At 59.2% G+C, this 24,934-nt stretch overlaps 1 protein-coding gene across 3 annotated transcripts; it reads left to right on the top strand.

Moving 5' to 3' along the window:
- Window positions 1–15,142: 15,142 nt before the first annotated feature.
- Window positions 15,143–24,557, top strand: CDK4 (cyclin dependent kinase 4). 3 transcript variants are annotated; one of them, XM_073319119.2, is made up of 8 exons: window positions 15,143–15,242; window positions 16,146–16,379; window positions 18,472–18,607; window positions 19,072–19,239; window positions 20,626–20,735; window positions 21,772–21,822; window positions 23,272–23,407; window positions 23,691–24,557. In XM_073319119.2, the coding sequence occupies exons 2-8, from the start codon at window positions 16,162–16,164 to the stop codon at window positions 23,781–23,783; spliced, it is 912 nt and encodes a 303-aa protein (XP_073175220.1). In that variant the 5' UTR covers window positions 15,143–15,242; window positions 16,146–16,161; the 3' UTR covers window positions 23,784–24,557. The 3 variants fall into 3 exon arrangements, with proteins under 3 accessions (XP_073175220.1, XP_073175219.1, XP_073175221.1); XM_073319118.1 differs by lacking the exon at window positions 15,143–15,242 and adding an exon at window positions 15,373–15,609; XM_073319120.2 differs by lacking the exon at window positions 15,143–15,242 and adding an exon at window positions 15,545–15,626.
- The last annotated feature ends 377 nt before the right edge of the window (window positions 24,558–24,934 follow it).

Raw genomic sequence — 24,934 nt, 5'->3', positions numbered from 1 at the left:
TGCTGCGCTACGCTGCTTGCCCCCCCCCTCCAACGTGGGGAGCACGTGGGGGGAGTCCCCGGGAAATGTGAAAGTGACCAGAGGGGGTCCCCCCGTCCGGGAAGATGGGAGCCTTCCAGACGGGGAAGGGGTGAGGAAAGGTCCCACTTTCCCCCTCTCCAGGAAGGAGGGACCGGAGCCAGGAGGAGGCAGGTGTGGGGAGCCCAGCCAGCCCACGGTTCCCCTCCCCAGCAATCCAGAAGGAGCCCTGCCGCTGCCCTCCCCAAACCTGGAGCGCAGAGTGAGTGAGTGAGGCTCTGTCTTTGTCTCTCTCCCACACACATCCAGGTCCCTGGCCGCAGCCTGGCTGGACTAGGGGAACTTTGGCTGTGAATTTCCCAGCCTGGCTACCCTCCTCCAAATCCCTCCCCAGTCAGGGCGCCTACACCAGACTCGATCAGGGTTTGGTGGCTTGGCTGTGAGCAGGTCACCTTATCCACTAATGTCCCATCGATTTCTTTGTGCCCCCTCCGCCCCCGTCTGTGTCATAGGATTGACCGAGACCCCATTGTGCTAGGAGCATCTCCCAGCTCCCTGGCTGGCCCCCTAAGCGCTGGACCACCCAGGCAGGGCACAAAGGTCTGCCCACATGGCACTGGGCCTAATTTTGGTGGCCTCTGGCTGCATGCCGAGCTGTCATTCTTTCAGAAGCTCTGGTGAGCAGTCGAGGAACCCAGTGAGCAAGGCAACCTGTGGAACTCATTGCCAGAGGATGCTGAGTGAAGGCCAAAAGTATAAGAGGGTTCAAAAAAGAATTAGATAAGTGGATGGAGGATAGGTCCCTCAATGGCTATTAGCCAAGATGGGCAGGGATGCAACCTCACGCTCTTGGTGTCCCTAAGCCTCTGATGAGCACAAGCTGGGGCTGGATGACAGGGGAGGGATTACTTGATAATTGCCCTGTTTTGTTCATTCCCGCTGAAGCATCTGGCACTGGCCACTGTCGGAAGACAGGATAGTGGGCTAGATGGACCACGGGTCAGACCCAATCTGGCCGTTCTCATATTCACATTTGTGCTGAGCAGCGTGGCTAGCCATACGTCTCCAAACACCATGGGTCAGGCCCCAAAATCGTGAGATTGGCTTAGAAATCATGAGATTGTTTTAAAAACTAGTCAGTTTGGGTTTCTTTTTAGTTTTCTTCGGGGTTTCTGAGCCTTTAGGGTCACACTCGGGGCAGGTTTTCAGGCCGCCCTTTTTCAAATACGAAAGCTGGGATTCTCGTGTGAGTGTCTGGCTCCAGGAGCTGGGACTTCAAGAAAAATCCCCAATATTGCAAGACTCGCAATCAAAACACAGCAATTGCCAACCACCCTACTGACACTTTCGTTAAAGATGAAAGAAATAGGCCAGCCTAAAATACAGTTTCATCCTCGTTTCCACTCTCTCTGGCAAAAGCTAAACTTGCCCATGTGTAGTCACTACTATAAAGGAAGGTTTTTAAAATAAAATCTGGGGTGAAACTGATAAGCCCTTTTAGAGTTGTGGGTCTTTCCCCCCCCCCCCATTTCTTATTTTAGGCTGTGTTATACCTGGGGCGTTGTATTATGCTGTGTTGTGTTGCATTGTGCTGTGTGGAATTGCAGTGTGTTGTGTTGCGTTGCGTTGCATGGCGTTATGTTTCATTGTGTCATGTCACATGGCAGAATATTGTGCTTCACGCAATGCAATGAAACAGCGCCACTCAATGCAATGCAACCCAACACCGTACAGTGGTTGGGTTGCATTGCATTGTCTGATGTTGTGTTTCGTTGTCGTGTTACATGGCACGGTATGGTGTTTCACCACAGTGTGCTGTGTTGCATTGCATGGCATTGTGTTGAGTTGCACTGTATTGTGTTGTGTTGCCTAGCACTGCATTGAGTGGCATAGTGTCACGTTGCATTGTAATGACCCCCACGCATTAAGGACCCCTGCAAACCTTGGAATTCACACAATCCTAAATTGTCCCTCTATCAAATCTTGTTGTTTTTCTTTTGATTCCCTTGACACTTGGAATTTACATTCTGTCCTGTAGCAGGAAGGTCTCAGAGGGCAGGATTTGCACAGGAAGCCACTTCACTAATTTAGGGCTTGTGTCTGGAATTTTATAGTTACAGCCAAGAAAAAGGCCTCCCCAGACACCCAGCCATAGATAACTCATCCCCCAGGCCAAATGACTCTGTGGAGGTATTGTTAGCCCAAAGTGGCCAGTGAAACCAGTTATATTTGCAGGTCATTAATTTCTCAATTCCCAAGTATTATCTCAGGATAATATCCAAAGGGTCACATGCTATGACTTCATTATGGGCCCAGCTAATATCGTTTCCCTGCATTTTGATAAGGTAGTTGGAATAATTTCCTTCCTTTCTATAAACGATTGATGGCTTTGACCTTAATTTGCCAAAAAAAAAAAAAAAAAAAGAACCCTATTGGAATCCGTTTGCTCTCTGAGCTTTAAACCCCAGGGCTTGGATCACAGCTTCCATGTCTTCACTTTGGTGTCACGAAGGAGCCCCCCATCCCAGGACTATATTACTAGCCCAGTAGCATTCTGGAAAGTTTGCATCCATCAGGGGATTGGCCAGGATACCATATTGGATGGGCCAGTGGGCGGGTCCAGTTTGGCAAACCTTCTGTCGATTGAGCTACGGAAATGATGAACTCGGCTAGTTTAGTCTTGCTGGCTCTTATGCTTTTGTGGGCTTATCAACAGAGCGCCCCCTCATGGCTGGGCGTGGCACGGCAGCGTTTTCCTCATTGAGCTGAACTCCTCCGGCAGACGGCCACTTCAGCCCTGGGATGGTCTTGCCTCTTCTCATGACTCAACCTTCCAACTTGGGCTCACCCCTTCTGGGGTAACAGAAAGTCCAATGTCCTTACAAAAGGTCTTCAGCCCTGACTGGGGGCCCTGCAGTCCCCCAGTCCCTCAATCCTTTCCCCCTTCCCAGGGGCCTCCCACCCGCTTCCCCAGTGGCTGGAGGGAAACCCAGGCCCTCTCACTGTACTGGGCTCCAGTCCAGGGATCCTATAACCCATAACCTGCCCCCAGACTCTCTCCTGCCATAGCCTGTCAGCAGGCCTCAGCCTTTTGCCGGTCCTGCCCTTTCATCGGAGGTCACTCCACCCCAGTGACAGCTGCGTTTCTCTCCTAGCCTCCCCACTCAGGAGAGGAGCTCCCAGGCCAGCTCTCCCCCTGGGCATCCTCTTCCCTGGCTCTGGGTTCTTTGCTCTCTACCTCCAAGCCAGGGACTGCAGCGTTCTCTCCTTCTCATCTGTGCTCCCTTTAGTCACCACCCAGCTCCTTCCCCAGCCAGGCTTCATCTTTAATTAGTCCTTGGCCACTCGCCAGGTTGGTTAATTGGCCTCTCAGGTCTGCATTAACCCTCTCAGAGCCAGGATTGGAGTGGGGAGTCTATACCCCATCACGGATGTTTTTACTTAAAGCCTGTGATCGGGGCGTGTCTCAAACAGAAAGAAAGTTGGGAACTTTGGCAGTTGGGAAGGAAATCTTGGCACCACGACCCCCTGGTGATAATAATACCATGGGGCTTTTGATCATTTGGGTTGCTCTGTACTAACGTAGGAACGTCGTTTGAGACCAGGTCACTGGGGTGTTTCCTGTATGAAGATGTTGGTTCAGTTTTAATGGGGCGGCAGAGGGGTCGGGGGTGGTAAGAAAATCCCATCAGGAAGTGAAACAACTGCTCGACCTGCTACTGGGGGGTAAATGCTTCAGGGTTGTTAAAAGATGCTGTCCAGGCTGTTAGCGGGGAGGATTCTATCTCTTTAAGTAAGAATGGCCAGACTGGGTCAGACCAAAGGTCCATCTAGCCCAGTGTCCTGTCTTCCGACAGTGGCCAATGCCGGGTGCCCAGAGGGAATGAGCAGAACAGGGAATCATCAAGTGATCCATCCCCTATCAACCATTCCCAGCTTCTGGCAAAGAGGCTAGGGACACCATCCCTGCCCATCCTGGCTAATAGCCATTGATGGACCTACCTTCCAGGAACTTGTCTAGTTCTTTTTCAATCCCTGTTATAGTCTTGCCTGTCACAACATCCTCTGGCAAGGAGTTCCACAGGTTGACTGGGCGTTGTGTGAAGAAATACTTGCTTTTGTTCGTTTTAAACCTGCTGCCTATTAATTTCATTGCGTGACCCCCAGTTCTTGTGTTATGAGAAGAAGTAAATAACACTTCCTTATTTCTCCACACCAGTCATGATTTTCTAGATCTCTATCATATCCCCCCTTAGTCGTCTCTTTTCCAAAGTGAAAAGCCCCAGTCTTATTAATCTCTCCTCATACGGCAGCCGTTCCATACCCCTAATAATTTTTGTTGCCCTTTTCTGAACCTTTTCCAATTCCAATATATCTTTTTTGAGATGGGGCGACCATATCTGCACGCAGTATTCAAGATGCGGATGTTACCACGGATTTATATAGAGGCAATATGATGTTTTCTGTCTTATTATTTATCCCTTTCTTAATGATTCTTTGCTCCAGCTGAGCTACAAAACTGAGTTTGGGTGGAAACCAGCAGAGCAAAAGGACATCCGGCGGGATGAATAGTGACGCCCTTCCCTTTTTCAGAGGATGGCAGTGGGGTTGTTGATGGGTGGCTGTCCAGGCTAATACCTGCTGAAGAAGCTAGACCTTCCTGGCCCATCATCCCAGGACCTTAGGGAAGGCAGATCTGCATACTTGCTGTTTGCCAATCCTTTCCCCTCTCACGTTACGCTTCATTCCTACTGTTAGAATTCAGCAATGCTTTGATCTTGCTGGCCACAGAGCGCTGCAGGGGGCCCCGAGACCTGAGCCCGCTTGGACCTGCTGGGAAAAGCACGGTGGATGCACAGGGTGGGCCAGTCCAGCGCCCGCTCTAGGAATTTCACCCCAGGAGAGGTGACGGCGTTTGTGGGGGGTGCGCTCAGAGAGGCCACAGAAGGGTCAGAGGTGCAACTGTGATAATAATTATCATTGGCACTAATTTAATAATACATCAGAGGAGGCCAGCCAATCAGCAGCCAATTGGTTTGTAATTAGCCATTCCAGAAAAGGACTGATGAGCTCTCTGGGGGCAGGGTCTGTCTCGGTGGTCACACGGCCGTACAGCACTGGACACAGCAGGGCCCCGTTTGGGGTCCCAAGGCGCTGCCATAACACACCTAGTTTATGAATCGTGAATAGAATCATAGAAGATCAGGGTTGGAAGGGACCTCAGGAGGTCATCTAGTCCAACCCCCTGCTCAAAGCAGGACCAATCCCCAAGTAAATCATCAAATAAAGGTGCTGTTTTGCTAGATGTTCATCTGCAGCCCCCACCCCCATGCGTGGAACAACGTGGGATGCACCGTCTGCAGCTGAGTTCTGCCCACTCGTGACAGGAGTGGATGTTTGTCCTGTGGCGGGACCAGGGGTGGCATGTTTGTATAATTTTTGGTGCTGCCCAGAAGGGGTCCAAGTCCCGCCCCCCCCCACCTGCCTAAGGCTTTGGGATGGAGTTTGGGTGCTGGGTGCAGGCTTTGAGCTGGGGCAGGGGGTTGAGGTGCAGGAGGGGGTTTGGGGTGCAGGTTCTGGGAGGGAGTTTGGGTGCTGGGTGCGGGCTCTGGGCTGGGACAGTGGGTTGGGGTGCAGAAGGGGGTGTGGGAGGGAGTGTTGGAGTCCCAAACATTGGTGGAACCAGGCCCCCCGGGCCCTGAATTTGCTGGACCCCAGGCACCACGGGCCCATACAACTCGCCACCCCTGGGCAGGACCCCGGCTGAGGACGCGGCCTCCACTCCGATTCCGGCACAGGAGAGCCAGAAAGGAATCATCGGGAGGCAGCGTAAAACCAACTCTCTGCAGAGTCCCCAGGAGGGACGCACCTCTGAATGCAAACAAGCAAAGAGCAGCCCTGGAACTCTCCAGCTATTTCTCTCCACTAGAGCCAGCCAGGGCCCTGTTCGTGGTGCTGAAAAGCTGGCCTCAGGGCGGTGGCAGGTTGCCTCAGCCTTATCAGCTAGCTCTTGGGACACCATGTTCCCCCCTGCCCCACTCGTCTCTTCTGGGATGGAGCGTCTCGTTCGATTGGGTCCAGCTGTGACCACCTGCCCCCCAGCCTAGGGGGAGTGGGAGACACCCTGCAGCTGGAGCTGGGCGTGTAATTAATCATTGAACGCTCCTGATTCGTTTCAGAGTAACAGCCATGTTAGTCTGTATTCGCAAAAAGAACAGGAGGACTGGTGGCACCTTAGAGACTAACCAATTTATTTGAGCATGAGCTTTCGTGAGCTGGTTTGCGGCAGGGCCCGCAACGTGCCGGGCACTTTGCAGCAAGGACGGTCCCCTGTCCCCAGGGAGGCCCGGAGCTAGGAAGGGGCAGACATGGAGGCAGAGGCTCTGGGAAGGGAGCAGCAGGTAGGAAGGATGGCCTAGTGGGCTGTGCTCTGGCCGGGGACCTGAGTTGGATTCCTAGCTCTGCGGCTGACTCCCGGGCAGCCTACGGGCCCTGTCGTGTCAGGTGTTGCACAGTCACAGAATGAGAGACAGTCCCTGCCCAAGACTGAAGAGACAAATGGTGGGAGACGGGAAGGATGATTACCCCTGGCTTTACAGCTGTGGGGCCTGCAGCTCAGAGAAAGAGCCTGCCCCCCCATTGATCCCAGCCTGGGCCAAAGGGATTTTCCACTATCCGTCCACTCGGGTCTTTGGAAAGCTCCTGTCCCTGAGGGGAGCAAACCGTGGTGCTTTGCTCATGCGATAAGGCTGGGGCGCGCGGCGAAGGAGAAAGCAGGCCTGGCTGCTCATCTTTCAAGGAGAACGGTTCCAGTTCAATTTCTGCAAGCCCCCGATAGCCATCTCGGGAGCTCAGAACACAATCAGGGTAATGGATGGGGAAGGCGCTTGGCCAGAGCTGCTGTTCAAGTCATTTCCCTGGAGAGGAGCCGATCCACAAGCCATTAACCCTTCCGTGAGGGCGCAGAGGAAATTCTCCGCTGTGGATTTTGCCTTCTGTCATGCCTGATCCCTGTCTAGATGTGTCCTTATAAGGCCCTCATCACCCTGGCATCTGAGTGCTTCACAGCACCCCTGGGAGCTCGTGGAGCATTATCCCCATTTTACAGTGGGGGAAACTAAGGCACAGTGCGACTAAGCTCCAGACCCAGTGGATCCAGACCACTGGCACTTTCCCAAGGGGCGTGGTGGATTCTCCATCAGCGGCCATTTTTAAATCAAGATGGGATGTGTTTCTAAAAGCTCTGCTCTGGGAATTATCTTGAGGAAGTTCTCTGGCCTGTGTTATACAGGAGGTCAGACTAGGTGATCTTGGACTCTACGAACCCCCAATGGGATCTGGGCTCCTAATTTCCATTGATTTCCTTGGAGGATCTGGGCCTAAGTGACTGGAAGTCAGGACTCCTCCCCCCAGGCTCCCTGCTCTACCCACTAGACCTTCCATCCTTATTCGGATTTGCCCTCCAGTTGTGACCACTTATTATTCTGTGGCAGCCCCGACCAAGACTGGGGCGCCCGTTGTGCCAAGTGCAGCCACAGACGGGGAGCCAGGGCCTGCCCCAAAGGAACTAACCAGACAAGGCAAAGGGTGGAAGAAAGGCAGGACTGTTCTCCAGGGGGGGGATGCTGAGGCTCAGAGTGGGCGGGATTTTGAACAGGGCTCCGCACCTAGGATTGAGGCCAGCTGAGCTCTTCTGACAAATCTGGTCATTTATTCAAGCACCTAAATGGGAGCAGGGCCACCCCGTGGAAGATCTAGCTCCCCGGGACTTGTCCAAGGTCTGTAGCACAGTTGGGAAGTGAAGTCCCAGCTTCTGCGTCCCCAGTGAGTGCATTAACCACAAGGCTGCTCTCCCTCACGTCCTGTGACTCTGGGCACCGGCCGCGTCTGGAACGTCAACGCCACACGAAGGCCGGGGCAGATCAAAGGTGCTAAAAGGCAGCTGGATGAATTTGCCTCAGGATGGCTCCTGGGGGACCCCCGGCACAAAGTGTCTGGGGAAGCCGGCCGTGCTGGATGAGGGATCGCCGGGTACAAGCCCCGGGCGGCATGCCAGATACGGGCTCGGTGACGTGCCGCTTGCCAGCCCAGCGAGAGGGGTCATGGAAAGGGAACACTCCCCTTCGAGCACGGCCCCGCAAGGAAACGCAGGAGCTGAGGACATTGCTCGCCTTCGTCTCCCGTGACATTGTCGCTCGGCACGTCCCCGGCAAGGTGGTGTGTTCCCTCAGGGGCACCCGGCCACATTCCAGCGAGTCGTGCTGCAACCCCGAAGGTTGCAACATCCCCCCACCCCCTGGCGGGGAGAGCCAAGCCCAGCCAGCCCCACAGGATGGAAGCTGCAGAAGCTGCCATTGTGGGCTGAGTGCCGTGCAGGACTTAACCCCCGCCAACCAAGGGGGCAGGGTCCAACCTAAACCACCCCAGGGCCTCCACTGCCAGCCTGTTTACTGGGTCGTGACAGGTCATAAAATGGGTCCTGAGGCCAAAGAGTTTGGGAACCACTGGGCTGGACTGAGTGGACTCCTGAGTGCTACACAGGCTTGGGGTGAACATCGCCTGTCTGGTACAGTGCTGTCGTACCACCGTGCCTTTCGCATGCACGGCCCCCCGCAGCCGATAGGTGGGCCCCTGCCTGCCCCCCTTCCCCCCCCCCCCCGAGCCCTGCATCAGCCTCTCGTTGGTTAAACAGCGACATGGCGGCTTTCACTTCCACGGCAGCCGGGCAGGAGCGTCAGCCCCTCAGCTGAAGACGAGCGGAGGAAGGGTCAGGAACCCCTGACTCACTGCAGCAGTGGGAGGTTGTCAGTTTCCTTTCCCTCCTCCCTGTGATCTCTCCTGCATGTGGCCAGCCAGTTTCTTTTTCTCTGACTCATTTAATTTCCCACCATCCTGTCTGGCTCCCAGGACAGCGCAGGCCCTGGGTGGGCGTCGGACCCCAGCACCGCACCGAGCCTGGGCACTAAATCCATTCAGAGCAGCCGACAGACCCATCAGCAGAGCCTGGGGCTGGATCCCCCTCTCTTGGCCAGGGGGTTGAGGACTGGGCTGTCTCTGAATCTTCCCAGGCAGCCGAGAGGAGGCGCTGCAGAGGGGTTGCATTGCTAACAGTAAATGATGGAGGCCAAAACCACACTGACACCCCCCCTTTGCCATCTGCAGCCTGGCCTGCTACCCATGATCCCAGTCTGTCTGGCTGCATGAAGCCGTGGACACCTGCCCCAGCTCCCAGCCATAGGTGGATGGCAGGGACATTTAAGCCGTGTGCTTTTCAACTTGCCTGCCCCTTGCACTCACCTCTCCCAGCATCGGACCTTTTAATTGGGCTGCCAGGTACAGCACCAAGGCCACACACCCCAGCCAGTGGGGTCCATCTCAAGCCCCCACCATACCCAACTCCCCATCCCTGGGACCTTTCTGCCCCCAGGGAGTCTGAAAGCTGCGATGGGCCGAGGTGTCCACTAGGGGGGCCCAGCACACCATGAAACGCAAGAGACTTCGGGGTTGAGCTTTGCAGAGCTGGATCTCCTCCCCTTCTACTGTCCCCCCGCACCCCAAACTGGGGAACAGGGGAGGGAAGTTGTGGAGGGGAAATCCCACTTGACTGGGGATTAAGAGCAAGGATGTGGCTCTGCTGGAAGGGAGGGCCGCAATCAGATGCATCCCATGCAGCTCCCCGAATCTGCTCTGCTGCAAAGGCCTAGAGGGTCGGTGACATCCCCGCAGAGCTGACAGGCCTCTGGGGTTTAGGGTCCTGGCCTGGAGCTCATCCTCTAATGCAGAACCAGGAAGAGCCCAGCGCCTCCTGCAGGGGGTTCTAGGAACTCCCATCCCAAAGCATGGGGCAGTGCAGAGACTGCAGTAGCCATTCGACGCTCGTCAGAGGGGACACGGGGGTTAACCCCCCAAATGCCATAGGGCATTAGAAGCTCTCCCGCCAACATAGAGCGGTGTGGGGTGTGACTTATGTCACTTGCTCAGGAGGGTGGAATGTTCACCCCCCCTGAGCGACACACGTTTCGCAGCATACACAGTAATGTAGACAGAGCCTTAGGAATGAGCCCCGAACTCACTGGATTCCTCTGAGCAGGAACCTTCCTTGTAACAACAGGACTCGATTCAACCTGGGGCCCAGAGGGGCAGCACATAACGCTGGGTCTCTATTTCAGCCCTTCCCTGCCGTGACCTGCGTCCTCAGAAGCAGAGATTGCAGCGGGTTTATAAGCCACGTTAGAGCCTCGAATATTGGGGCGTTAGCCAAGCGGTGCACAGGGAGCCCAGGCCTGGAATCACCGGGGCAGAAGATCAGACTTGAGGTGCATCAGCAAAGCTGATTGTGGAGAGGCCAATGCTGGAAAAGCAGGAGAGGCTGTGGGCAGGGATGGGCAGCCCAGACCCTCCCCACCCAGTGCTGGTTAGGGTGTCCCACTATTAACCCCTCTTTCTTCTGAACACATGCACCGGAAATCAAACAAACCCCAACCCCACCACACCCTTTTTTGGTTACAAAGAGCCTGGAATAATTCCTTGAGAAATAGCTGGGAGACACCTTGGGAAATCTCCTCCCTGTCTTTGCTGCCACTCCCTACCTCCGCTTGAACCCGTTGCTAAAATCAGACCCCATGTGAAATGTACGAAGGCTCAGTTTTCGGTTCCGAGTCCCTAGGGTACTTGGGGTGCGCCAGGAGGTTGGCAGACAAGGGGAGACCAGATCCCTGCCTGGCACTGCTGATGTATGGGGACCTTTCCCCATTTCCTTTTGTTACTATCAGGAAATGCCAGACACCCATTCAAACCACCCCAGAGCCCTGGCTCGCTGCAGCGAGCTCCACCACTTTGCCACCAGGTGGTACCAGCTTGGATCCCGCATGAGGGGGCATCTTCCCCTCCACCCCACTTTGCTGACTCTCTGGGCACATCCGATGCTAGTTTTGGCTCGTCCACAGCCCTGGAGCCGAAGTCGCGTGGCCAGCCCTAAATAACAACATGAGTCATGGCAACGGGCAGCTTCCCAGATGAAAGGAGCAATGATGTCTTGAGCTGATTTAAGTGGCTTCAGCTAGTCACACAGCTTAACGACCAAAAGGCCGTTTACAGTCAGGTCCCCAAGTGGTCCTTGTGTCGGCCTCCTTGCCATGCTCCTTTGCTCCAGGCCGGGCTGAAGAATTGCCAGGGCAGGCATGGCATGGAGCATTGCCAACCGCAGTGCCAGGGCAAGGATGGAGGGAGGCTTGCTGGGCTGCAGTTTGCATGAGCAGATGCTGCTATGTTTGGCTGCTAGCTGGGGGCTGCATTGCCTGTGGGGTTGGCAGGCGGTTGGGGATGCAATCGCCACTGGAAACTGCAATCCCCTGAGCTGGCTGATGGGAGGTTGAATGTCCAGGATCCCAGATTCCCTCAGTTTAGACTCTTAGAAAGGCTATGGCAGCACTTGCTCCACCCCGCAGGAAGCCTGGCAGGGTGGGGTTAACACCCTGGGACTGGCAGCCAGAGGGGCCCCACATCTTGCCAACAATATGGCAAAATCGCATGAGGCAGCTGAAACCAGAGGGAGAGGAGAGCAACCTGGCAGCATCACCCGTGCACTGCAAAACCCCACCGGTATGACACAGGGCCACGGGCTGAGCCGAGTCCTTCGTTCCTGGCTGGGTCTGGGCTGTAAGAAGCCTTTGTTTTATGCAAAAAGAAAAGGAGGACTTGTGGCACCTTAGAGACTAACCAATTTATTTGAGCATGAGCTTTCGTGAGCTACAGCTCACTTCATCGGATGCATGCCGTGGAAACTGCAGCAGACTTTATATATACACAGAGAATATGAAAAAATACCTCCTCCCTGGATTTGTGCTGGAAATGGCCCACCTGATGATCACTTTAGATAAGCTATTAACAGCAGGACAGTGGGGTGGGAGGAGGTATTGGTTCATATTCTCTGTGTGTATATAAAGCCTGCTGCAGTTTCCACGGTATGCATCCGATGAAGTGAGCTGTAGCTCACGAAAGCTCATGCTCTAATAAATTGGTTAGTCTCTAAGGTGCCACAAGTCCTCCTTTTCTTTTTGCGAATACAGACTAACACGGCTGTTACTCTGAAACCTTTGTTTTATGTGATTGTCTGGGCGATGCTGCTGCTGACCAGCCCGGCTTAGGCACTTTAGGATGCTGGGGGGGGGGGGGGGGAGCCACCTCTGTGATAAATGAAGGGCGGGGGAGCTTCCTTTTATGGACACCCAGTAGCTATGAAATCCCTCTTGGTAGCGGTTCTCTAATTCCTGTACCTGCACAGGGTTTAAAAGTCCCCCTGCGAGGCAGAGGTAAAAGGAAGTGAGTGGGCACCTGGCCAAAAGAGCCAATGGGAAGGCTAGAACTTCTTAAAATTGAGAAAAGACTCCCCTTTCGTCTGTCTGTTGTTCTCCCAGGGAGAGGCGGACAGGACAGAGCTGTGCTGTAAAAAGCTTGGGGCCAGGTATGAAAAAATCCTCAGCATCATACCTAGAAACTACTCATGTAAAACCCCAGCTATGTCAGTAGGTCAGGAAAGATCTAGGAAGGAGCAATTAGGTTTATCCCTTTTATTTCTTTATGGCTTGTGGATTCCTCTGCGCCATCCCCAGGTGCTTTTGTTTTGCTTGTAACCTTTAAGCCGAACCTCAAGAAAGCGATTCTGGGTGCTTAATCCTTGTAGTTGCTCTTTTAAAATCTAGCAATAGCCTGAGTTCCCAGATGTATTTTCTTTCTTGGGTTTTATTAATAAAATTTAGCTTTTTTTAAGAACAGGATTGGATTTTTGTGTCTTAAGAGGGTTGTGCACAGGTTGTTTAACTAACTGGTGGCAACAGCTGATTTCCTTCCTTTTTTTTTTCTTTCTCAGCTCTTCCCAGGAGGGGTGGGGGGGGCGAAAGGGCTTGAGGGCAGTGATGAGCTACCAAAACCTGAAGAACCGGTTCCTTCAGTCAACTCGGGTCTTTGGCGGCGGGCCCTTCACTCGCTCCGGGCAAAGCCCGCCCACTACTAAAGGATCCCCTCCCTGGCTAAGGGCGGGAGGTCCACAGGACCTGGAAAACCAAGTAATTAAGGGGGACAACTAATGAACAACAGGGACAGGAGTGCGGTCAAAGGGTCAAACAAAGGGAACCCGACGGGGACACTGAGCAGAGGACCCCGGACAGCGCCCACTGCTCCTCAAAGGTGTCAAGGGAGTCAGCGGACGCCGCCCACAGGAACTCTGCCTGGAGGCGTGAACGGACAGAGGATCAGAAATAGGCCCCACAGTCGCAGGAGACTCCACTGGCCAACCTCCTCACCCTGGTTTTATAGATGGCTACTTTAGCCAGGGCCAGGAGGAGGTTGACCAGGAGGTCCCCTGACTTAGCAGGGCCACGGACAGGGAGTGCATAGATAAGGAGGTGAGGGGAAAAGTGCAACCAAAATCTTAACAAAATATTCGTGAGGAGCTGGAATAGGTGCTGCAGCCTGGCGCACTCCAGGGAGTCGTGCGCCAGGGTTTCCCTCACACCACAAAAGGGGCAGGTGTCCGGGACTGCAGGCGGCCAGTGGCCCTGGGCTGGCAGCAGTAGTAGGGCTGTTATCCCGCCCTAGAAAGGGAGCGGGCCTGGGCCAGGGGGAGGGGAGCTCAGCCTCGTCCCACTCCGCCCCTCCTGGGAGACAGGGACCCTCGAAACCTGCCCAGAGCCACGGAACCCGGGAGTCCGGGCTCCCCCGCCTCCCAAGAAGCAGGGAACCCAGGAGTCCGGGCTCCCCCCACGGAACCAAGGAGTCCGGGCTCCCCCACCTCCCCAGAACCAGGGAACCCAGGAGTCCGGGCTCCCCACACGGAACCAAGGAGTCCGGGCTCCCCCGCCTCCCGAGAACCAGGGAACCAAGGAGTCCGGGCTCCCCCGCCTCCCAAGAACCAGGGAACCAAGGAGTCCGGGCTCCCCCGCCTCCCAAGAACCAGGGAACCAAGGAGTCCGGGCTCCCCCCAAGGAACCCAGGAGTCCGGGCTCCCCGCCTCCCAAGAACCAGGGAACCTAGGAGTCCAGGCTCCCCCGCCTCCCCAGAACCAGGGAACCCAGGAGTCCGGGCTCCCCCCACGGAATCAAGGAGTCCGGGCTCCCCCGCCTCCCGAGAACCAGGGAACCCAGGAGTCCGGGCTCCCCCGCCTCCCCAGATTCAGGGAACCCAGGAGTCCGGGCTCCCCCCAAGGAACCCAGGAGTCCGGGCTCCCCGCCTCCCGAGAACCAGGGAACCCAGGAGTCCGGGCTCCCCCCAAGGAACCCAGGAGTCCGGGCTCCCCGCCTCCCGAGAACCAGGGAACCCAGGAGTCCGGGCTCCCCCGCCTCCCCAGAACCAGGGAACCCAGGAGTCCGGGCTCCCCCCAAGGAACCCAGGAGTCCGGGCTCCCCCGCCTCCCGAGATCCAGGGAACCCAGGAGTCCGGGCTCCCCCGCCTCCCCAGAACCAGGGAACCCAGGAGTCCGGGCTCCCCCGCCTCCCCAGAACCAGGGAACCCAGGAGTCCGGGCTCCCCCGCCTCCCCAGAACCAGGGAACCCAGGAGTCCGGGCTCCCCCGCCTCCCCAGAACCAGGGAACCCAGGAGTCCGGGCTCCCCCGCCTCCCCAGAACCAGGGAACCCAGGAGTCCGGGCTTCCCCGCCTCCCCAGAACCAGGGAACCCAGGAGTCCGGGCTCCCCGCCTCCTGAGAACCAGGGAACCCAGGAGTCCGGGCTCCCCCCACGGAACCAAGGAGTCCGGGCTCCCCCGCCTCCCGAGAACCAGGGAACCCAGGAGTCCGGGCTCCCTCGCCTCCCCAGAACCAGGGAACCCAGGAGTCCGGGCTCCCCCCAAGGAACCCAGGAGTCCGGGCTCCCCGCCTCCCGAGAACCAGGGAACCCAGGAGTCCGGGCTCCCCCGCCTCCCCAGAACCAGGGAACCCAGGAGTCCGGGCTCCCCTGCCTCCCCAGAACCAGGGAACCCAGGAGTCCGGGCTCCCCCGCCTCCCCAGAACCAGGGAACCCAGGAGTCCGGGCTCCCCTCAAGGAACCCAGGAGTCCGGGCTCCCCGCCTCCCCAGAACCAGGGAACCCAGGAGTCCGGGGAGGGGGAGCTGCTCCATCGACCTTCCGGCCGGCCCGTCTCGCTGGTTCCGGTCCTCCGGCCCCGCCCCCGCCCGGGCCCCGCCGCCGACACCCGCGGCCCCCGGCCCCGACCGCTGCGCTGCCACCTCGGGGTGAGTCCGCGCCCCCCCCCGGGCCGGGCCTCCCCCCCGAGCCCCGCCCCGCGCGCGGCCCGCCAGCCCCCCCCGACCCCCCGCCAGCCCCCCCCCGGTCTGGGCATTGTGCCCCCCCCGCACTGACCCCCCCAGTTAGCCCCTGCCGCGGGGGGGGGCTGGTCCGCATCGGGATTCCCGGGGCAGCCCAGGCTCCGTCCCCTCCCCCACAGCACATGGTGCGGGCCGGGGTGGGGGCAGGGCTGGCCGGGGCCGGTGTGGGGCCGGGGTGGGGCGAGCCCTCGGCCCTGAGTCTCGCCAGCCACCGGACCGGGGCCGCCCTCTGCCCGGCGCGGCCGGAGCAGGGCTTCGGCGCTGAAATGGCCAGGTGGGGCGTCTGTTTTGGTAGGGTCGCTCCTGGGGGCCGAGCCCCACGCCTCGTGTGCTGCTGCCCAAGGGGTCTGGGGCCGAGGACGCTGCGGTTGTAGGGTGGCTGTGGGTTTGGGGGGCGAAGGGGGGGGTTGGTGCCGTTTTAGGGGGGCGTGGGACACCTGCAGTGTGTGTCCGGGGGGGGGTGTCTTTGTGGTGGGGTTATTGAGGTTGTGGGGCAGCCGTTCTGGGGTCCCGGGCTCTGGGCAATTGTGGGGTCGCCCCGGCTCTGCTACGGGAGCCCCATATTGTGCGTTTCAGGGGTGGGGTGGTAGGTGACGCATTTATCGTGGGCAGGAGAGGGGGGGTATCCGAGAGCCTGGGATGGAGCTGGGGGCGGCAGGCTGGGTATCCGGGTCGGGGTGGGGGTGGGCGATGGGGTGAATCTGGGGGGGCTGGGCAGTGGCGTGCAAGAGGGAGCAGGCGGGGTGGCTAAGAGTTCGTAATCCCCTTTGCCGGAGTCGCCGCCTAACCTGCCGCCCCCTTCCCTCCTAGCCGGCGCGGTGCCAGGATGGCGAAGGAGATGCGGGCGCAGTACGAGCCGGTGGCGGAGATCGGCGTCGGCGCCTACGGCACCGTCTACAAGGCCCGGGACCTGCAGAGCGGCAAGTTCGTGGCCCTCAAGAACGTGCGCGTCCAGACCAACGAGAACGGGCTGCCGCTCTCCACCGTGCGCGAAGTGGCGTTGCTCAAGCGCTTGGAGCATTTTGACCACCCCAACGTCGTCCGGTGAGGGGCTGGGGGGCAGCTGTGCGGACGGGGCGGGGCTGGGAGGAAGCCGAGACCCCGGGGAGGAAGCCGAGACCCCGGGGAGGAAGTGCCCACGGTGCCCGGTCACGTGGGGCCGGAGGGCGCTTAGTTTGCGTTGGCGGGAGTTTGGTTTTGGGGTGCTTCCCTCTGCGCCTCCCTGGGATAAACATCCCGGGCTGTGCAAGAAGGGGAATCAGTATCCCATAGGGGGGTGGGGGCTCCCCTTGACTTGGGGGTGTGGGTGGAAAGGGAAAGGGGGCTTGGGGTGTGGGTGGGAGGCAAGGAGCGGGAAGGGGTCCCCGATCTGGGGTCTGTGTAGGAGACACACGGCCAGTCCGGCCCGCGGGGTTGGAGTGGCCGTGCCGGGGACAGAACCCTGCCCTGCTCTCTGGGGCCTCTCTTCCTGTATGAGCTAATCCCTGGGAGCTGGATGCAGCCCCAGGCCGCTCTGCGCTCGTTTTGCCAGCTCTGGGAAATGTGCGGCCGGTTCTAGGAATTGAGCCGCGGTCTGGAAGCTGCCTCCTCCCTGAGAGCCCTGAAACGCCAGCCGCGGGGAGGGAGAGCGCCTGGAGCTGGGCCGTGGGATGGCCCAGCTGGCAAAAGGGCGGGTTTCCACTGGCAGAGGGTGTCCGTCCTCCCCCCGCTGAGGGGCCCGTCTGCGCAGGGGGAGGAGGCGTGAGAGCTGCTCTGAGTCTTGCCCGGCCTTGGCCCCCAGGTGTTCAGAGGCCCGTTGCCTTAGCCTTTCTCTGCCAGTCGGTTCCGCTCCGCTGGGGGTTCTGCCGATGCCAGCCTGGGGCACTGCTGGCTTTACAGAAACCCTGGGGTGAAGGCAGGAGGGTGGGGAGAGCTCCAGGGAAGGAGGTCACTGGTGGTGGGGTCCCCATCCTGCCCCTCTCCCGGCTGTATAAGACGCTTGGGGGTAAATGGAGACGTTTTAGGGAGCTTCTAAAAATCCAGCCTCGGTAGCAGGGCCTTGGGGGGAGGGGGCGGGGGCAGGGCTGGGGGGGACGTGTGGCAAAGCATTGGGGAGGGGGGTGGATGCCTGGAGGCAGGGGGTGCGCTGGGGGTTGAGGGCAGCTGCCTCTCAAGGGACTGTAGCTTTTTGAGCACCGTCCTGCTGCTGTCTGAATGCTCCCTGGCGGCCTCCTACGGTGAGAGGGGCTCATGGAGCCGTCCCGACCCCACTGCGAAGGGCCTGGCCCAGGCATACTGCCCCGCAGTGATCTCCGGGGATGGGGACCCTGCTGCCCTCGGTGTGACAGCTCCCCCTGTCAGAGGGGCTTGCAGGGGCCGGTTCTGCTGGGCTCCATCCCTTTGAGTCGTGGGCCCTGAGGGATGCACACGGAGTTTCCATTCTGTCTGCCCGTGAGCCAGCCCGGTCTCCCCCGTCTCCTCCCTGCTACCAGCTTCACAGACCTTTCCCAGGCAGTTCCCAGCCCCTTGCCTGCCTCTCTGTGCCAGAGGGCAGTGCAGTGGGAGAAGGATCTCCGGGTCCTGTGCTGAAGCCGTGGGGCCGCGGGAATCGCTGATTGAGTTAGCCAGATAAGAGTCTGGAGCCCTGCTCTGGGCTATCTGGCGGCAGGATCTGCAGCTGGGGAATCAAATCAGCCCAGTACTGGCTGCAGCTCTGTTATTGGGCAGGGGTTTGATACTGTGAGCTCAGGGGCATGCTCACAACAGGGGCTCAGGAAGCCTGTCCCCAAATTACCATGTGATATAAAGCATGGGGGGCAGGAGAGGGGGCTGTAGGTTGGGATTGAGGGACATTGGCACAGCTGTGTGTGAGGCAGGGGAGCCCAGGGCTGGGATAGCAGGGGGCTGCGGGGCAGGAGTGAGGGGCATTGGCAGAGCTGTGATCCATCCCTCTAGATGGGCCTGGGGGGTCCCATCAGTCCCGCTTTGGGCCCAGACAGCCTTGGTCCTTCGCGCTGTGTCGAGCCGGATCATTGGGTTCCTGCAGCTGCGAGCAGGAGCCCCGCTTCCAGAGCATGTGTCAGATCCCTGCCTGGCCCCTCCCTCCCTCCCTCGGATCCCCAGCCCCCGCCAAGCTCCCTTCTCCGCCCCGCCGCAGGTTGATGGACGTCTGTGCCACCACCCGGACGGAGCGCGAGACCAAGGTGACCCTGGTGTTTGAGCACGTGGATCAGGACCTGAAGACGTATCTGGACAAGGCGCCGGCCCCAGGCTTGCCAGTGGAGAAGATAAAGGTACATGGGGAACCGAGCCCTTGGCTGTAGGGACCTTCGTGGTGCCCCCGCCCTGCGGCACCCCCTGCCCTCGTGACAGGGGCAAAGAAGGGCTAAGAGGGTGATCGGGGAGGGGAGAGCTGCTCGCCCAGAGGAGGCTCCAGGAGTTGGGCTCATTCAACCTAAACACATCTGAGTGCTCTCCATCAGTATAGCCGGGGGCTGCCCAGGGGAGGGACGAGCTTGTGAAGGCAAAAGACAATGTTGGCCCAGGGTCTGCAACAGCCTCCAGTAGGGGACAAACGATCCAACTGGTCCGGAGCTGGAGCTGGATAGCTCTGCGAATAGGGTGACAAGACGGGCTCTGGGGCTGGACTCAATGCTCCAGGAGGGCCCTTCCCGTCCTGTGTCCCTGGGCCCAGCCCCACACGCGCTGCTGGGGCAGGCGGGGAATCTGACCCTGCACTCTCCCCTTGCTCGGCCAGGACCTGATGCGCCAGTTCCTGAGTGGCCTGGACTTCCTGCACTCGAATTGCATCGTGCACCGTGACCTGAAGCCGGAGAACATCCTGGTGACCAGCGGTGGGCAAGTGAAGCTGGCGGACTTCGGCCTGGCCCGGATCTACAGCTGCCAGATGGCCCTGACCCCTGTGGTGAGCACTCCCGGCCCTAAGGCCTGTGCATGTGGAGGGGGTTGGCCGGGCAGCCTTTGGCTCCTGGAGCCTGGCTTTGAAATGCTGAGGGGCCTCCTCCCCTGCAGTCCCGCGCTTGTGCCTGTGATGCAGATGCCCGGCTCCTTCCTGGAATATTCTGCCTTTGGCGCCGGGGCTCCTGCCACCGTGGGGAGGGGATTGGTCAGTGTCTGACCTGCTGCCGTGGGTGGGGCTAAGGGCTGGGAGCAGTGTGAGCCTGAGTCAGCCTCCTCCTCTGCTGCAGGCATCTTCCCCCTGGGTCGGCCCCGAGCCCGAGATCCTGCCCTGGGCAACGGGCTCCTTCCCCGGGCCGGCCTGGGCCTGCTCTTGCTGTCTGTGCTCCGAGCAGATGGGGCAGCAGCCCGCTGGGTCCCCTCTCTGCTCTGAAGGGGGGATTTCCCCAGGGTTCGGAACCGTCCAGACACGCGTGCTTTCCGGTTACCCCCATCAGTGGGATCTTCACGCAGCTTCTACAAGGCGCTGTCCCGAAGGGGACCCTGGGGAAACCCCCGCTGTTCCGAGTGGCCCCCCTGCTGCCGATGCTGGTGGGAGCGGGGTGTGCCGGGAACCTGGCAGGGGCTGGGCGCACTCAGACATCATTGGTCTGAGCTCCCAGGGCCTCCAAGCACAGGCGGGAATAATATAGCTGAAGCTCATGGCCGTGTGAGCAGCAAAGGGGTCTGACTCGGCAGCTCCTCCTTCTCTGGGGGCTGGAGATCCAGGCCCTATTCTGAGGCCCCCTGCCCTGCCAGGGGGCTGAGAGATTTTGGGGTTCTCCAAGCTGCTAACTTCCAGCTCTTCGCGGGGCCTGGAGCCGGGGCCTGGGGCAGCCCCGCCCGGGCAGGCTGGGTCTGTTGCTGTCGGGGGTTACCCCGTCACATCTCCACGAAGATGAGCTCTAGTGTGGTGGGTCCCTGCACTGTGGGGGGAGGAGGTGCAGCTGCAGGCTCCGGCAGCCCCCATGATGCTTCCCCCCAGCCAGTGGGGTGCGTGGAATCTGTAGGGTAAATATTGTGCCATAGGCAGGAATTGGGACCGGTGGGTGGGGACACTCAGCCTAAAGGCATTTCCTGCCTAGCAGGGACCGGGAGCTCTGAGCTTCCAACCAGCCCTGGAGAGACTCACCCTCCAGGAGATGTGGGACTCGTAGGCTGCTTGCGGGAGGGGAGCCCTAAACCCCAGCAGGCTTCTAACCGGGGAGGAGAACACAGTCTGTCTGAGAAGCATCAGGACGTGTGGCCTTGGGGGCTGCCTAGCCAGGGGTCCTCCCTGCCCTGTGGGGGCCCCTCTTGGGTTGTCGCCCCCCTTGTCGCCCCCCTCACTCCTGACGTGACTGTGCCCATGCAGGTGGTTACCTTGTGGTACCGCGCCCCGGAAGTGCTGCTCCAGTCGACCTACGCCACCCCCGTGGACATGTGGAGCGTCGGCTGCATCTTTGCCGAGATGTTCCGGCGGAAGTGAGTGTGCGTGGGGAGGAGCTGGGCAGGGGCTGAGCAGGGCCGGGGAGCCGGCACTGGGGTGCCTGCAGACGCAGGGCAGGCATGGGTGGCGTGGGCACGGGCGGGTCAGGGCATGGCTGGGTGTGTTGCGGGTCAGGGCGTGGCTGGATGTCCATGTATAACTTTGAACCCCACCCATCCACAACCCCCCAGGGTGGCATCTCCCCAGCACCACTTAACTAAGGACCCCAAAGTGCTTGATGCCAGGGGGTTGGTCTTGTCAGGTCCCTTTTCTGGGTGGAAGGCGTCGTGCCCAGTGTCTCACGGAGCCAGGAACCCTGACTCCCAGGCTCTTGCTCCGACCAGTCGGTCACGCTGCCTTGCGGTAACATGGCCCTGCTGGGGACTATGATGGGCACGGCTGGGTCGGCTCTGGGCTCCAGCTAGCAGCAGATCATGATGGGGAGCCCACCTGCTGGTCTCTGCCTCCCCCCTTCCCCTCCTTGCCGTAGTTTAGCAAGCGCAGCTGGGAGACAATTGATTAGGGCTGAGCCAGGAACTACCCCCCTGCTTGGCTTATCGGCTCCGCTCTGTGCTGATAGACGGGGAGGGGCCCCTCGCTGCCAGATCTCCCCTCCCGGCCTTGTGGGCTCGGCTCTGGGCCTCTCCAGGGGTGGGGGGATGTGTGAGAATGAGCCTGGTGCCCAGCCAGCCCCTTCTGTGCAGGTCATGGCTAGCTTGGGGAGGGGGAGTTGGGCCCTGGCCTGTTACTGCCCTTGTTATTGGCCCCTCTGAGCCCCCCCGTCCCCCCGCTATTGTTCAGCCTCTTAGGCCTTTGAGCCTGTTAAGTGGGGCGGGAGGGTGATGTGGATGGGAGTGTGTGCACATGCAGCCACCTCTGAGTGGGGACGGAGCAGCTGAGCATGCCGCAGTGGAGGAGAATCCCGGCTCTGGTTCTGATATGGGTTCTGCCCCAAAGGGAGTGGGGATGGGGCTAATGGCGGGGAGCACGCCCCACTCTCAGCTCAGAAGCCAGCCCTTCTCTCCCCTGCAGGCCCCTCTTCTGTGGCAACTCAGAAGCCGACCAGCTGGGCAAGATTTTTGAGTAAGTTGTGAAGCTTCCCTAGTGTCTTGCGGGATGGGGCTGGATGTGGGGCCGGGGGGCATCCTGGGATCTCAGCTCGGGAGGGGGATGGGACTCATTCAAGCAGCTCTTGAATGAGGCACTAAGGGCCGAGCCAGGGTGACAGCTGCTGATTGATGGGACAGGGCGGGGCAGCTGCTTCTGGAGGTATAAACACAAGAGTTTGTGGGGTGGGGGGCTGCTGGGTGCTTGTCTCCTTTGTCCTGTTAACTCTCTGGGACGCTCAGTAAGCGACCCACCCTGCCGCGCTCAAGATCAAGCTGGGTCCAGCCTTTCCCCGCACGGGTGGCCAAGGAAGGAGGCGACCGGCCATATGTTAGTCGAGGGTTTTTTTTGCCGCATGGGGTGCAGAATGTCCAGAGAGCTGCCTCGCGCAAGCGGCCCGGGGCCCAGCACCGTGGGCTGCGAGCAGCTCTGTGCTAGAGGAGGGAAGGTGCATTTCAACCCTGGGGCCGAGGGGGAGGTAGCAGTGCTGGTGGCCGGGTTTGCCTCGACGAGGTGACGGGGCTTCGAGCTACCCCTGCCTGGTCTGCCCAGGATTGGAACCCAGGTTAGTTAGATACTAGGTGTATTACGGTAGCGCCTAGGAGTGCCCGTCACGGACCGGGACCCCTTTGTGCACGGCGCTGCGCAGACAGAACAGAGCCGGCCCTTGGCCCAGAGAGCAGCCGCTGTGAACTTTTAATTAATTTAATTCTTATTAATTTATTTATTAATTATCTAATTATTTCATTCTTTTAATTAATTTAAGGTGAACACGGGTTACCGTAGCGGGGGTTAAAAAGGCCCCTTTGTTCCTTGCAGATACGAGGCTGGAGGGAGGTGGGAGATATCCTGCTGGGAATCGCGGGTGAGACTGCAGTCAGCCCTGGCCTCCCCAGAGATCGGAACTGCGCCGGGATAGGCTCTTGTCTGAAGAGGCTGGAGCCGTGTAGGGGGCAGGAGGTGGGACAGGGAGTCACCAGTGGGTCCAGGAGCCTGGGCTTGGCTCACAAAGGGCTTGTCAAGGAAACGGAAAGGTGGTATCCTTGGAATCCCATGCAGCCTTAGCCTGTGGAACTCACCGCCACAAGGGCTCACGAGGCCGAGAGCTTGGCAGGCTTCAGAAGAGAATCCGACCCCACCCCATGGACAATGAGAGAGCCAGAGAGAGAAAAATACCTAGTTTTTAAACAAGGGATCAGAGTCCTTTAGCCTCAGGGCAGAGGGAAAACGCTGGCTGGAGTTAGTAGGGCAGGTTGTTCCCTCGCATCCCGGGCAGGGTTCCTCTCTCCTTCCTCCTTCATCCTGCCCTTGGTTGGATGGGACAGTGGGCTGTGTGGACCTCTGCTCTGGGCTGGCAGTGCCCATGTCCCACCCCCTCCCTGCTGCCCCGTCCCAGTCGTTCTCTTCTCTCCTCTCCCCCCGCAGCATGATCGGGCTCCCGGCAGAGGACGACTGGCCCCTAGACGTGGCCCTGCCGCACTGCGCCTTCACGGCACGCTCCCCGCAGCCCGTGGAGATGTTTGTGCCAGAGATGGAGAAGCTGGGGGCGCAGCTTCTCTTGGTAGGTCAGGGGGCTCTGGCAATGACATGCCCAGGGGCATCGGCAGAGCTGGAGGGTGGGGAGCCCAGGGCTGGGAGAGCAAGGGGCTGCGGGTTGGGGAGGGGGGTATTGACAGATGAGACAGGACACAGGGGCCTGTTAATTGATCCTTACTCTTTGAACACCCAGTTGGCTCAGGTGGCCCCCAGCTGATCCACTGGAGGGGAGCCTCAGACCCGAAGTCCCTCTCTGTGGGGGTAGGGTGGGGTCCATCCCATTTAACCCTTTCTCCTCTCCTCCGTAGGAGATGCTGACCTTTAACCCCTACCAGCGGATCTCGGCCTTCAACGCACTGCATCACCTTTACCTCCAGGACAAGAGCCTGGTGGAGGGGTAACGCCCCAGCACCCCCCACCCCCACCCCGTCCCCGCACGGGGACCCAACGGAGGACTTGGGAGAGCGCCTGTTCTGCACCCGCCCCACGCCCCCGGGGGGGGGAGCCGCCACCGGCATGCACACGGAGACGGACTCGAGCAGGCAGCGAGACGTCTTCCCCTGGGGAACGCTGGGATTCCGGTGGCGTCTCCCCCCTCCCCAGGCGCATGGTCCTGGGCAGGCCTAGCTCTGGTTAAGGTCAGTTTGTGTTAAGAAGGGGCCCGGCGGGGCCTCACCCCGAGTTCTCACGGACACTTTTGAGTCGCCTTTTGTAACCGTTTACAAGATAACTGTTGCTGCCTTATCACATTCCAGCCTCCTGCCGCTGGTCTCAGCCCCCTCCTCCCCGCGCAAGGGGCTGAGAGCAGTGTGACGGACCCCTCCCGCTCCCCACGCTCGGGGCAGGTGGGTTGTTTTTTTTTTTTTTTTACAAGAAATATTTGCGCGCGGTTTTTCTACTACCAGGCGGTGGCCAGGGCAAACTGCCGGATTCTTGGTGCACATGTGGGAGTTGCTTCCTTGAGGGTGGATTGGGGAATCCCGGGGGGGAAGGGGATCGACAAGTTTATATTTATAATGATTGTTCTTGGACACTTAACTTTTTTCTTTTATCGGCTCTAAAAATGGCCAGAGCCCAATAAAGGGAAGGCAGGGGGCTGGGAGGGCAGCGCCCGGACACACCTGGCTGCTCTCGTGTCCAGCCCCAGCCCAGCCTGCTTTGTCCCTTGGCTTGCCTGAACGTGTCTTGGGTTTGAATGGTGCGGCTGAAAAGCTGGGACCGCACCCCCTCATCATGTGGGGGTCAGAGGTCCCCTTCCTCTGCTCGCTGCTGGACCAGTGATTGTGGCAGGTTACAGAGCAAGGTTAAGGGGTCACTGGAGTGGAGGCAGCTGGGCATTGCCCCTCATTGCTCTTGATTGGCTTGTTCACCCTTGGGTCTGAGATCCGGGGTGGGCTGTCAACCCCAGGAAGCGGGCACCCCTTCCTCTGCAGCAGTGGACAGAACCATGCCCCCTGCTCCCATCCAGGCTGCAGCGGGGTGGCCGTGGTCAGAGACAGGACTCTGAGAGCTGTGTACATGATCTCACCTGGCATCCCCCCCCCCCCCCCCC

Source organism: Lepidochelys kempii, chromosome 20, assembly GCF_965140285.1.
Source record: "Lepidochelys kempii isolate rLepKem1 chromosome 20, rLepKem1.hap1, whole genome shotgun sequence".
NCBI classification, from domain to species: domain Eukaryota; kingdom Metazoa; phylum Chordata; order Testudines; family Cheloniidae; genus Lepidochelys; species Lepidochelys kempii.
The sequence above is the reverse complement of the archived record's forward strand: the minus strand, read 5'-3'. Positions and strand labels throughout refer to the sequence as shown.

Coding starts and splice junctions, on each gene's coding strand:
- CDK4 (XM_073319118.1), top strand. CDS start 15,458: ATGGTGCGGGCCGGGGTGGGGGCAGGGCTGGCCGGGGCCGGTGTGGGG. Junction 19,240..20,625: donor AGATGGCCCTGACCCCTGTG/GTGAGCACTCCC, acceptor GTGCCCATGCAG/GTGGTTACCTTGTGGTACCG. Junction 23,408..23,690: donor TGGGGGCGCAGCTTCTCTTG/GTAGGTCAGGGG, acceptor TCTCCTCCGTAG/GAGATGCTGACCTTTAACCC.